Source organism: Macaca fascicularis, chromosome 2, assembly GCF_037993035.2.
Source record: "Macaca fascicularis isolate 582-1 chromosome 2, T2T-MFA8v1.1".
NCBI lineage: Eukaryota > Metazoa > Chordata > Mammalia > Primates > Cercopithecidae > Macaca > Macaca fascicularis.
The window spans coordinates 108,568,470-108,581,683 of NC_088376.1; the positions used below are offsets into that span (position 1 = coordinate 108,568,470).

The following is a 13,214-nucleotide window of genomic DNA, read 5'->3' on the forward strand; positions in this document are numbered from 1 at the left end:
ACTTTTTTGTATTTTTAGTAGAGGTGGGGTTTCACCATATTGGCCAGGCTGATCTTGAACTCCTGACCTCAGGTGATCCACCCGCCTCAGCCTCCCAAAGTGCTGGGATTACAGGCTTGAGCCACTGCGCCCGGCCAATTTTTGTATTTTTTATAGAGACGAGGTTTCACCATGTTGGCCAGGCTCGTCCCAAACTCCTGATCTCAAGTGATCCTCCCGTGTCAGCCTCCCAAAATGCTGGGATTGTTGGCATGAACCACTGTGCCTGGCCAGGTACTAATACCATTTTATATGTGCTTTGGCCATCTTCTGATCCATGGCTTACTCTTCCTTTTTTCTTTAACTCAACATGTACTGCACTCTGTTAGAGTATTGCCAAGCCCTCCCCTCCAAGTATGACGCTGACTTAGCTATATCCTCAAGGAATGTAGCATATACTCAAAGTATTAAAAAGTCCTACAGGAACCAACAGGAGGGCTGGGGAAACATTCAGACAACACTAGATCTGGTAGCAATGACCACCACAGCAAAGAAGATGTATTAGTCCATTCTTACATTGCTATAAAGAAATGCCTGAGACTGGGTAATTTATAAAGAAAAGGGGCTCATGGTTCTGCAGGCTGTATAGGAAGCATATGCTGGCATCTGCTTGGCTTCTGGGGAGGCCTCAGGAAACTTACAATCACGGCGGAAGGCAAAGGGGGAGCAAGCACCTCATGTAGCTGGAACAGGAGGAAGAGAGGGAGAGTGGGAGGTGCTGTACACTTTTAAACGACCAGATTTCACGAGAACTCCCTATCACCACAACAGCACCAAGGGAGATGGTACTAAACCATGAGAAACCACTCCATGATCCAGTCACCTCCCACCAGGCCCTACCTCCAGCATTGGAGATTACATTTCAACATGAGATTTGGGTGGGGACAAATATGTAAACTATATCAGAAGGGTCTGGCCAGGTCTGAAGGAAAGGGCCATCCAGTTAAGCAAAGCACAGAGGCATGAAAGTGGGTGGTCAGCTGAGAGTCCTCATTTCTTTCCTAGCCTTAGTCTCTTGGCTCTTCAGCACCTCCGTTCCCGCCTCCATGTCTCACCTGCAGCCAGGACAGCTGAGCACTTCTGCCTCCTCCGTCTCCACTGCTCTCCATGCGGCCTCAAGTCCTGTCCTGGGACCCTTGCCTCTGCCTCCCTGCTGGGGAGCAGGCTGGATTTGCAGCATTTTCATCTTTTAAACCTTGCTTATGCTCTTTTTTCTTATATAGAAGTTTACATTTTTGATGTCTATTGTTCAGTCAACCTTCATGCGATGTGCTTTTTATGTCTTATCTACAAAATCCTTCTCCATGCCAAAGTCAGACTTTCTTTTCTTATAATAAAAATAAATAAAATATCACAAAATAGAAAATTAAAAAGCTTGCAGTTTCTTTTTTTCTTTTTCTTTTCTTTTATTTATTTATTTATTTATTTTTTGAGACGGAGTCTTGCTCTGTTGCCAGGTTGTAGTGCAGTGGCACGATCTCAGCTCACTGCAAACTCTATCTCCCGGCTTCAAGCGATTCTCCTGCCTCAGCCTCCCAAGTGGCTGGGATTATAGGGATGCACCACCACACCCAGCTAATTTTTGTATTTTTAGTAGAATTGGAGTTTCATCATGTTGGTCAGGATGGTCTCCATCTCCTGACCTTGTGATCTACCCACCTCGCCTCCCAAAGTGCTGGGATTCCAGCCTGTAGTTTCTTATACTAGTTTCTGTTTTTTATACTTAGGGCTTTCATCCATCTGGAGGTTTTTGTATTTGTAGTTAAAATTACTTCCTTTTTTATGCCTTTTCCGCTGCATTGATGCTTTCAGAGTCCTCTCTGAGGTCTGAGGAGTGTTCTTTGACAGTCTTGTCGCTATCTGCTCTGCACTGCTTTGCCTCTTGTGGACGTCACCAGGCGAGGGCAGCCAGTGTTTGTCTGGTGGGTTTCTCTGTATCTCGGGCACTGTTTGTGACATTGGTGATTTTACTTTCATGTTGTGAACCCTGGCCCCAAAGGGCTTGTTTAACTTTTTGCGGAGAGTTCATTCAGTTTCTGAAGCCCCCACATTGCCTGTTGAGTATGTGTTGAGCCTGGCACTGGAAATGCCCTCAGATCTGTGAATACTGCCAAGTAGGGGATCCCGGGACACCCTAATGATGCCTCTGCCGATCTTGAGCTCACAGCCCCATTGTGTTTTCCATAAGAGATGAGAGGGACTGATAAAGGGTGTTTGCCTGTGTTAGCCTTATGGAAGCAAGAGTTCCCTGCAGGGAATCAGGGTGCTTTGAACTTCTCCCACTCCTGCTTACTCGTTTTAGGTCAAGAGAAAACAAAAATATCCTTCCAACAATGTGTGTTTTCTACAGTTTAGGCGAGAAAAAGGTAGGAAAATAATAGTTAACCAATGTATAGGACTCTCCTGATAGGCGGTCACAGTGGTCCTGGAGCATACGTCCAAGGTGACTATCCTAAATGCCTGTGGGAAACTGCATCTTCATGAGAGACTTGCCCAGACGCCCTCTTGTGTTGCCTCTGCTGTCCCGCCACCAAATGCTTTGCTGGTGTCTTTCCAAGCAGAGAGGAGGTGCTGGAAGGTGAGCGTAGGATGACTTCCAGGTCAGCCCTTGAGTCTTTTTGCCAAATAGCACCTGCCAGGGCACCCTTCCTCCCGGCCTCAGCCTGCCTGCCTCTCACCAAGGGCCACGGCATCTTTTAGGAACTGGAAAGTGTCATTGACAGTTGGCGGTTTTTATGTGTGTATTTCTGCCTAAAGATTTTGCTTTTCACTTTTCGCTTTTTCCACTGCATATTAAAATTTTTCTTTTTTGCCCTGTCTTTGTGTGTTTTTCCTTAGGCCGGAAGCTGAGAGGAAAAGCCTTTTATTTTGTCAACGGCAAAGTGTTTTGTGAAGAAGACTTCCTGGTGAGTGTGTCACCGCAGCCTCTCCTTGCATGTCCTGGCCAGAGTCAGAGGGCAGGGGCGTGGTGGGACCTGGGCCAGCGCACAGGGAAGCTGCACTGCTGGAGAGAGGGGCCCTGCCTTTCCTTCTGTAGATGCATGGGGGTGGCCGTGTTCCCGAGGCCAATGGCAAACCACACAGCCTTGTACTTTGAAGAAACTGTGGGGTCACTTGACCTATCCTCTTGCTGCTTTCTGTAGTTCTGCCTCTTCTACCATCCTGGACTCCTCCTCTTAGACCTCTGGACTGGGACCTGGGCTCTCTTCTTCTCATCCCACTCTCTCTGGGAATCTAGCTTCTCCCATGGACTGAAAGTTCATCCATGTGCCAGTGACTCCCAGACCTGAGCTCTAGCCCTGCTGCACCTCTGAGGCCAGCGGCTGGCATCCCACTGGCCCCTGGACATGTCCCCTGGGCTGTGTCCCAGCCTCTCACATACCAGCCGCTCACCATACTTGTGTGAACCAAGACCCTTGCCTTGGGTCCTGATCTGTGAGAATTGCCTCCTAGGTTTGTCCTCAACCCCACCTCCTTGAATGCAGCCAGGCGTTGAACTCTATGCTGCCATGTCTTCCACAGTTCTGCCTCCGTTCACACCTCCGGCATGGCTCAGCCAGCCTAGCTTAACGGCCTCCACACCCCCGCATCAAGAGGCCTTATAGGGCATAAACCTGGCCTGCTTGGTCCCAGCATGTGTAGGGTACAAAGCACGCTCAGAAGCTCTCCGAGGTCTGGACTCCCCAGCTTCCCACACCTGTGCAACCTCATGCCTTCATGCCTTTGCTTGGGCCATTTCCCCTGCTTGCAATGTCTTGCCCCTTTATTTTCCCAGAGCCCCCCAACAGCCTTCCTGTCCCTCCTGCTCCCACAATGGAGGAGCTCCTCTGTGCTGCCACCACGCCCGGGACCTGCCCTGGCAGGGCTGTGGGGTGTTAGCCCTGAGCATTATGTCTGTTTACGAGTCTCTCCTCCATTGACTGAAAGCTCCCAGGGCGAAAAGAACATGTGTCTTCACCTTCACACCTGCAGATTCTAACACGATGCCATGCAGAGTGGGTGCTTGATAGATAGTGGTTGAAATGACCCTGTCATCTCAGGGATGAGGAATGTGAGATGCAGAGATGGGCTCAGGGCCAGCTTCTCCCTGCCTTCCCTTGGGGAAAAGCTCTATTTGGTTTTCACTGAAAAGTTGATTCATTATGACTCCTGTTGGCCAGAAACAGACAAGCAAACCCAAACGGGCTTAAGTAAAAAGGAAATTATTCCAGCAGTGCCTCAGGAGTCATTTTCTCCACAGTTTTTGGTCCTGTGTCTCAGTGGTAGCTTCAGTCTCAGGTCCTGTGTGATGGCCAGATGTTGGCAGGACCCCAGAGTTTACGTTCTCTCAGTTTCACATCCGATGGGCAAGAGTGCCAGTCCTTCCTTTGGAATCCTCAACAGACATCTCCTGGAGTCTCATTGGCTCTTACTGGGCCACATGCCCACCTCTGGAAAAACTATCAGTACTGGAGGAATGCAAGGCTCTGATGGACCAGGTCTGTCAATGCCCTGCCTGGGCCCTGGCATGGAGCCAGCCCACATGGTGATGGGAGCCACGTGGTGTGGGGCCGGGGGCTGGATCCCAAATGAAAATAAAGAACTATTACCCCCAGAATGGGGCGTAGGTGCCAGACGACAGAAACCTCCACCACATGGTGTAGAGTTGCAGAAAGTTTCCCTTTTTCGTTTTTCCCACCTTCCTTTCATTAGGTTTCCCCCAGTTAAGTTGTGTTTGTTATACCCAAACTTCTAGTCTAGTGTGTAGCATCTAGTATGTTTTTTGAAGAGAGTACCTCATGTCTTTCAGGACTCTGTGTGTGTATGTGTTTAGGTAAGATAAGGTAAGGTAAAGTAGGTAATTATCAAGTTTCTTTGAAGCTAACTATAAAAGGTATTAACCAGAACCGGAGTTGAATTTGATTCCTGTCCTTACCGTTTGTTGGCTGTGTGACCTTGAAAAGGTCACTTAACCTCTCTGAGCTGCCCTCTGCTTCTATTTGAGGATTCTGGGTAATAATGTAGACCTTGCAGAATTGTCGTAAGCATTAGAGTGGTGGTTTGAGAATGCATCAGAATCCCCTGAAAGTCTTGTGAAAACACAGATTGCCAGAACCCACCCCCCGAGTTTCCAAATCAATAGGTCTGGAGTGGAGCCCAAGGATTTGCATTTTTTACAAGCTTTCAAGTGATGCCAGGGAACTGCTCTTTGAGAACTACTGAGATGGGATTAAAGCATCTCTATATACAGTCCCTTACATAGAGCCTGGCATGCTGTGGGTGCCCAGACACAGTCATTGTTAGAGTGAGTGGTACTAGTATTTGTGATGGCTTTTGTGGCAGAGAATATTCTGTGACTCAGCCCACAGCTGTGTTGTACTTGGGGAATGACAGAATTCTGCACAGAGTGACACATCTTTCTGAGAAATTCCTTATAATCCTCTTGGCTGGTAGGGAGGTGGCTGATTCGTCTTCCCAGTCTGGGTTTAACTTTCTTTTCTTTTTCTTCTGCAGTACTCTGGTTTCCAGCAGTCGGCTGACAGGTGTTTTCTTTGTGGACATCTGATCATGGACATGGTGAGTAGGTCAGCCAAAGAAGAGAACAGCATCTCAGGTGGAGGAGGAGGCGTTTAGAGAAAAAAGATATTAATAATTGAGGACAGTGTTTCTTATCTCGATTTGTGGTTACGGCTGGACGCAGTGGCTCACGCCTTAATCCCAGCACTTTGGGAGACTGAGGCGGGCGGATCACGAGGTCAGGAGTTTGAGACCAGCCTGGCCAATATGGTGAAACCTCGTCTCTACTAAAAATACAAAAATTATCCGGGAGTGGTGGTGTGTGCCTGTAGTCCCAGCTACTTGAGAGGCCGAGGCAGAAGAATTGCTTGAACCCGGGAGGCGGAGGTTGCAGTGAGCCGAGATCGCGCCACTGCATTCCAGCCCGGACAACAGAGTGAGAATCCACCTCAAAAAAAAAAAAAAAAGACGTCCCTATAAAGTGCAGCTTGCTTGATCTAATAGAACCCGCATTGCTGGCTTTAATTGGAATTAACGTCTTCAACCATCTAGAGCATATGATGTCATGTTTCCGGTAATGCTTTCTCCTCCCCTGGGCTGTTTGAATCACACTGGCCTCCCTCTGGCTTCTCTGTGATCCTTGTGGCATCCCAGGTGAGATGCTAAATACGGTCGGTTTTTTTTTTTTTTTTTTTTTTTTTTTGAGACGGAGTCTCGCTCTGTCGCCCAGCCCAGGCTGGAGTGCAGTGGCGCGATCTCGGCTCACTGCAAGCTCCGCCTCCCGGGTTCACGCCATTCTCCTGCCTCAGCCTCCCGAGTAGCTGGGACTACAGGCGCCCACAACCGCGCCCGGCTAATTTTTTGTAATTTTTAGTAGAGACGGGGTTTCACCGTGGTCTCGATCTCCTGACCTTGTGATCCGCCTGCCTCGGCCTCCCAAAATGCTGGGATTACAGGCGTGAGCCACCGCACCCGGCCAATACGGTCGGTTTTTACTGCAGAAATCTCAGCTACCTTGGAGTCAAATGGAGAAAGCCAGAGGAGCAGAGTTTTTCTCCCTGTGTTATGCCCAGCTTACACCATTACTAAGATGAGTTTTTTGGGCCTGTCATTTAGTTCTGAGACAGCAGAACAAGGACCAGGTTTTATACATTCCATTCCTTGCTCAGTCACTGGCTCTCTGAGGTTATCTTGGGTTTCAGGTCTTCCGTGGAGACAGTTTTTTCCTAGAGGGTTAGGTTATGAGGTTAATGAATACAAGGTCAAATTGTTCACCATTGTAAATCAGCCTTTAAGAAGTTCTTTAATATACTGATTAGAGGAAATGATTATATAACATACTTTTAGTTGGAAAGAGTTAAATCCCTCTCTAAGCTGACTCATTAATTTCATTCTAGAGAAGAAAATTTCTAATCATTAGTATTTTAAATTTTACCTTTTTATTGAGAAGTAACTCAGAGTAAAAGATACAAATCTTAAGTGTACCTCTGAACGAGTTTTCACATGTGCATATACCCCTGTAACCACCAGCCAGATCAAGGTGTAGAACTCCACGCCCGGCCTGACTTTGTTTTTAGTGTCCTGACAAACCTAGTGCATATGAAGTCAACGTGGAGGCCGGGCGCGGTGGCTCAAGCCTGTAATCCCAGCACTTTGGGAGGCCGAGACGGGCGGATCACGAGGTCAGGAGATCGAGACCATCCTGGCTAACACGGTGAAACCCTGTCTCTACTAAAAAAAAATACAAAAAACTAGCCGGGCGAGGTGGCAGGCGCCTGTAGTCCCAGCTACTCGGGAGGCTGAGGCGGGAGAATGGCGTAAACCCGGGAGGTGGAGCTTGCAGTGAGCTGAGATCCGGCCACTGCACTCCAGCCTGGGTGACAGAGCGAGACTCCGTCCCAAAAAAAAAAAAAAAAAAGAAGTCAACATGGTCCGAATTTATGAGTATGATTATACCCTGTTCTTAGTTTTAGTAATCCTAAGACTTCTTTGGATAACCTCAGGGTATGTCATTTATCTATTGCTGCATGACAAACCACCCTCAAACTTTGTAGTTTAAAACAACAGTGATTTCTTATTTATCATCAAGCTTCATGCTGTGGGTCAGGATTTAGGTCAGGGTTCAGCAGGCCAATTCTTCTGCTCTGTGTGGCATTGACTGGGGTCTCTTACTTAACTTTGTTCAGCTGGTAGCACAGTTGAACTGGAACATCCAAGATGACCTCTCACCCTCCAGGCCCCTCTCCTCTAATCATTTAGTAGTCTAGTTCAGACTTCCTTACAACAAGAGATGGGAAGTAGAAGCTACCAGTCTTCTTAAGCCTTTGACTCAGAAATCTCAGAACATTGTTTCTTCTACTTTCTGTTAATTAAAGAAAGTCACAAAGCCAGTTCTGATTCAAGGGGAGGGGGAAATAGTCTCCATCTCTTGATGTGAGATCTCTACCATATGGGATAGTATGAAATTGAACCTTCAGTCTTTCGGGTCTTCTCTAGGACTTGAAAACTTTTACTGAATGTGTAGACAGAACCCTAGCTGTCTAACTCTTTGTGTAAATTGTCTCTCTGTATACCCTTTTGTTAATAGAGGGGTATATTCTGGGCTTGCAGGTTAGAACCAGGCATAGTCTCACATAAAAAAAGTATTACAGCTGGTCACAATGCAGCGAAATGGCATCTTTTTCCAGTCTTACTTTAGGCACAATGTGGATTAAATTAATTTAAGGATCTCTTTCTGCCAAGACAGCATTCATCTTGGGGAAAATTCATTCCAAGGTCCAAATTACCAAATGGGTTTTGGAAGCCCAGCCAGTTGTTCTTCCCGTTTTGCCTTACTGCAGATTGAGAGGGCCCTCAAAGGGTAGTGAAACCCAAGAGGGAATGAGGAAGCCTGAAAGCTGAGCATTCAGAGGACAGCTGGAATAGAACAACGCCCTCCTCTTGCCTTCCTGGCTGGAGCTTGTGCAATGTGGAGTTATCCGCCTGAGGCTTCCAGGGGAAGGAGCTGGAACACAGCATCTCTTTCCCCCCAGGTCTCACAGTGTACTGACAAGTCTTCCCTAAATCCAAAATCCTCTTCCTTCAGCCTGTTTGAAGGCTTTCTGTGTGGCTCTCACTGCTGGATGCTGATGACCGTTCTGTACATTCTTCGCAGATGCATGTTTTGGTGTGACCTTGCTCATGTTGATTCTGTAGTTCAGTTGTTTTTGCTAAGTTTCATGACACAGGTAATTGCAGAAATGAATCTCCTAGAAGTCAGTGAAGATGCTTTCAACTGCAAATTATAGAAAAAACCCAGACTCAATTCGAGCTAAACCAATGATCCTCCAACTTTAATATATATCAGAATCACCCTATTAAAATACCAACTGCCGGGCCTGACCCCCAGAGTTTCTGATTCAAGAAATCTGGGATGGGGTCCAAGAATGTGCATTGTTAACAAGTTTCCAGATGATGCTAATGCTGAAGGTCCAGGGGCCACACTTCGAGGACCACTGACTTCATAGGAATGATATTTTATCTCACCTAAAAAGAGGCTTGGAAGTATGCGGTTCCATGATGAGTTAATTCAGTTACTTATGGACCTCACCAAGGACGTTCTTTCCATCTCTTCTCTTTCCTGCTGTCCATGTCTTGGATCTGTCCTGGTTTCAGGTTGGCTCTGGCAGTTCCAGGTATCCCATCCAGATCCAGATTAAATGACACTGAGAGGAAGAAGTTTGTGGGGCTTTCCCTCTATTGCATTTAAAAACAACAACAGAGAAACTTATTACTCTTGGATTTGAGGTCATCAAGTTGAGTCAGAACTTCTAAATTATCAGGCTCCAGAGTCAAAGCTGCAAGAAGGGGCACCCAACAGGCAGAAGTGAAGGGGTTCCTTTTGAGCTCTACCATTTCCACATGGAATTTCTTTTCATTTTTCCAAGTACTTGCTGCTTCCCAAATCTGGGAAGGATGGATCCTTCTGTGGCCCTGCTTTGCATCGTTTCCCACTTCTCTGTGGTGGATTTTGGCCCTGGGATTGGCCCATCCCTCCCTTAGCATCTCTTTCTATTAAAGAACTGTGCAAGAGTTTCCTGCTCTGGGTGAGGGTTGGAAAGGAGCCCTCTTTCCCTCCCAGCTCAGAGACCCTGTGAGAGGCTGCAGGAAAAAGATTCTTAGGTGGTCTCTTCTGTGTATTCATCTAAACAGATTTGCCTTTCCCACCCCATCACCTCTTGCTCTTCTCCTAGGTGAAACTCGGGGGTAAGTGTACTCCGTGTGTGACCACTCATGTAATCCTTAGGACTGATGTATTTCTCTGCCCTTCCACCATTCCATCCTTCCCTATAATCCCCACTGAGTCTTGGCCTCTCCTCCAGATCCTGCAAGCCCTGGGGAAGTCCTACCACCCCGGCTGTTTCCGCTGTGTCGTCTGTAATGAGTGTTTGGATGGGGTGCCCTTCACCGTGGACTCGGAGAACAAGATCTACTGTGTCCGAGATTACCACAAGTAAGAAGGGACGGGAGCAGACGGGACCCATTCGTGTAGGCCAAGCTGATCTCAGCAGAGTGAGCGGTGGAAACCAACAGAACTGTGTTTGCCAGCTGCCCTTAGATCACAGTCCAGCAAAGGCTTAATGGTTTTGAGGGGTGCAGTAGGGATCTTGGGAGGTTGGTCAATGCCAGTGTTGACAGGAATGGGTTAAAGAATCATGTTTAGTGAGAAAAACAAAAACAGAGCACAAAAAACTAATAATCGTATTCCTGGCTAGGCCTCGGGAGGAATCCACCAAGCCCTGTGGCTTCAGCGTTACCTAACTTCACAAGGCCCCTATGCAGTGCTGGTTCCCACCAGTCTTGGTTTGCCTGGGCCTGTGCTAGGCACCATGAGGGGTGTAAACAAATAGGTTAGTGCTGTCCCCAGAAGAGTGAGAGGCAGCCAGTGTCCTCATTGCAGCTGGGGAACAGATACTAAGGCATATTCCACAAAGTGAGCCAGGTTCCAGACATTCTATGAGGGAGGAGAGCAAAGGGCAGGAGGCAGCATGGAGGAAGGCTCCATGTGGATTCCAAGTGCAAGTCTGACTCTGGGCTTTGCTCCCAGAAACAACACAGTGTGCATTTACTGCTGCTTTGTTTCTCCCCGCAGGGTGCTGGCCCCCAAGTGTGCAGCCTGTGGGCTTCCCATCCTTCCACCTGAGGTAAGATGCCTTTCCAGACATGCTCCCAGGGGCTTCTAAAACATGAATATCTCCCTGGGCTCATTTACAAGATCCATGTCCTGTCCTTACATCTTTTAAGGTATCCTTTTAAAAATCTCAACTCTGGCCTGGTGCAGTGGCTCACGCCTGTAATCCCACCACTTTAGGAGGCCTAGGCAGGCAGGAAAATTGCTTGAGGCCTAGAGTTTAAGAACAGCCTGGGCAACATAGCAAGACCTCATCTCTACAGAAAATTGTTAAAAATTAGCCAAGCGTGGTGGCATGTGCCTGTAGTCCTAGCTGCTTGAGCCTAAGAGTTTGAGACTGCAGTGAGCTATGATGGTGCTACTGCATTCCAGCGGGTGACAGAGCAAGACCTTGTCTCCAAAAAAAAAAAAAAAAAACTCACCTTTGAGAGAAGTCACGTCCTCACCCCTCCTTGTTGACGGGCTTCCCCGCCCCAGTACCCTTCTTGTGCTGGTTTGTCCCCAGGATCAGGTCAAACTCCCTTACCTGATGACTAATTCTTAGATTAGCAGATGAGCAGAAAGACTTGTCTTTTATTCATTTTTTAAAATAAGTGTCCATGTAGGTCTTTCTTTCAGTGTTGACTCCAGCATTCCAGAAGGAAGGGCTCCTGTCCCTCCCACTTTCCCTCTCATCAGCTTAAATGTATTCTTTTTCCAACAAGTACTCCTGTTTACCTTCTCCTCCCAAGGCCACCTACTTGTTACCCCAACACCCTCTTCCCTCCCCACCCTGTGGTACATCAAACCCAACAGGCCCCTAACAGGTCTCTCGGGCGTGTTCTTGCTTTTCTTTGGTCCCAGGGCTCAGATGAGACCATCCGTGTCGTGTCCATGGACAGAGACTACCACGTGGAGTGTTACCACTGCGAGGTAGGCCCCTCCCCACCCGGCCCCCAGAGCCCATTGTAGACATCCAAGAGAAGAGCATCCTGCGTTGACTGGGGCAAGAGGCGGTCAACAAGATTCTGGCAAGGTTCAGCCCTCTAGAACTTCTGTAGGAAATGGAGTGAAGGCTAGTTCTTGGGGGAGGTAGGAGAAGATGGAAATGCTCGAGGTATAAAGCTCTTTCTTTTGCACATTCAGAACTATCAAGGCCTGCAACTGTCAGACCTACTATCCCTGAAGCTGCAGAGCTAGGAGGGTGGTGGAGAGCATGGGTTTCAGGTGCTGTCTGGGGGCCACATTGTCAGGCAGGTGTGCGATGTGGGGAAGGGACACCCTCCCCTCCAGCTTGTAGGCTGTTCTGTCTTCCAGAAGCCTGTTTCTCAGCCAAGCCCTGGAAATCAGGAAACCCCTCCTGGAAACAGGCATGTCAGCTGGTGGTGTGAAGGCAGGTGGGGTCCGCTTGCCCCTTCCTGCCCTGTGTCCCAGGATGAAGCAGCACTAGTACCTGATGACTGTTAGGAAAGCTAGGGATCGCCCCTCACCAGCCCCTGTGAAGGGTGACCATGAAATTTCAGCCACAATTAAGTGAATTCACCCATGGAAGGAGATTAGATTCATTTGGTGACCTTGTGAGTAGAGAACAGGGGTGTCCCTCATGTAGACTTGTCCCACTGCCAACACTGAAGAAATGGGTGGGAATCATTGCTGCGGGACCCCAGGTGCCCCAGGTCACTGCAGGAGAAAAAGGTGAGGACATTTGCTCAACAGGCCTCTCCACATTTTCTAGACCAGTGCTATCCAAAAGAAACATAAGGGGTCGGGCGCGATGGCTCACGCCTGCAATCCCAGCACTTTGGGAGGCCAAGGCTGGCAGATCACTTGAGGTCAGGAGTTCAAGACCAGCCTGGCCAACATGGCAAAATCCCATCTCTACTAAAAATGCAAAAATTAGTGGACATGGTGGCACACACCTGTAGTCCCAGCTACTCGGGAAGCTGAGACAGGAGAATTGCTTGAACCTGAGAGGTGGAGGTTGCAGTGACCTGAGATTGTGCTACTGTACTCCAGCCTGGGCAACAGAGTGAGACTCCATCTCAAAAAAAGAAGGAAATATGAGAGCAACAAATTAAAGTCATGGTATCATTTTAAGTTTTCTGGTAGCCACAATTAAAAAGTTAAAAGAAACAGGTGAGATTAATTATTTTATTCAGTTCAAAATATCCAGCCAGGCATGGGCCCGTGCCTGTAATCTTAGCACTTTGGAAGACCAAGACAGGGGGATCACTTGAGCCCAGGAGTTTGAGAACAGCATGGGCAACACAGTGAGACCCCGTCTCTACTAAAAATACAAAAATTAGCCAGGCATGCTGTGCCTATAGTCTCAGCTACTTAGGAAGCTAGGATCACGTCACCTCACTCTCCTCTGGGTGACAGAGCAAGACCCTGTCTTAAAAAAATAAAAAGTCAAGGACCAGGCACTGTGGCTCACGCCTGTAATCCCAGCACTTTGGGAGGCTGAGGTGAACGGATCACGAGGCCAGGAGATCAAGACGATCCTCACTAACATGGTGAAACGCTGTCT

The 13,214-nt window shown here is 48.0% G+C and overlaps 1 protein-coding gene across 3 annotated transcripts in view; it reads left to right on the plus strand.

The window, feature by feature from the left end:
- The window catches only part of LIMD1 (LIM domain containing 1), an 89,192-nt gene that overhangs the window by 70,458 nt on the left and 5,520 nt on the right, over window positions 1–13,214 (plus strand). For all 3 annotated transcript variants that reach the window (XM_045384994.2, XM_045384995.2, XM_045384996.3), the window contains 5 exons: window positions 2,878–2,945; window positions 5,533–5,595; window positions 9,897–10,027; window positions 10,667–10,718; window positions 11,549–11,617. In XM_045384994.2, the coding sequence (XP_045240929.1) occupies window positions 2,878–2,945; window positions 5,533–5,595; window positions 9,897–10,027; window positions 10,667–10,718; window positions 11,549–11,617 (383 nt within the window). The remainder of the gene's footprint in view (window positions 1–2,877; window positions 2,946–5,532; window positions 5,596–9,896; window positions 10,028–10,666; window positions 10,719–11,548; window positions 11,618–13,214) is intronic.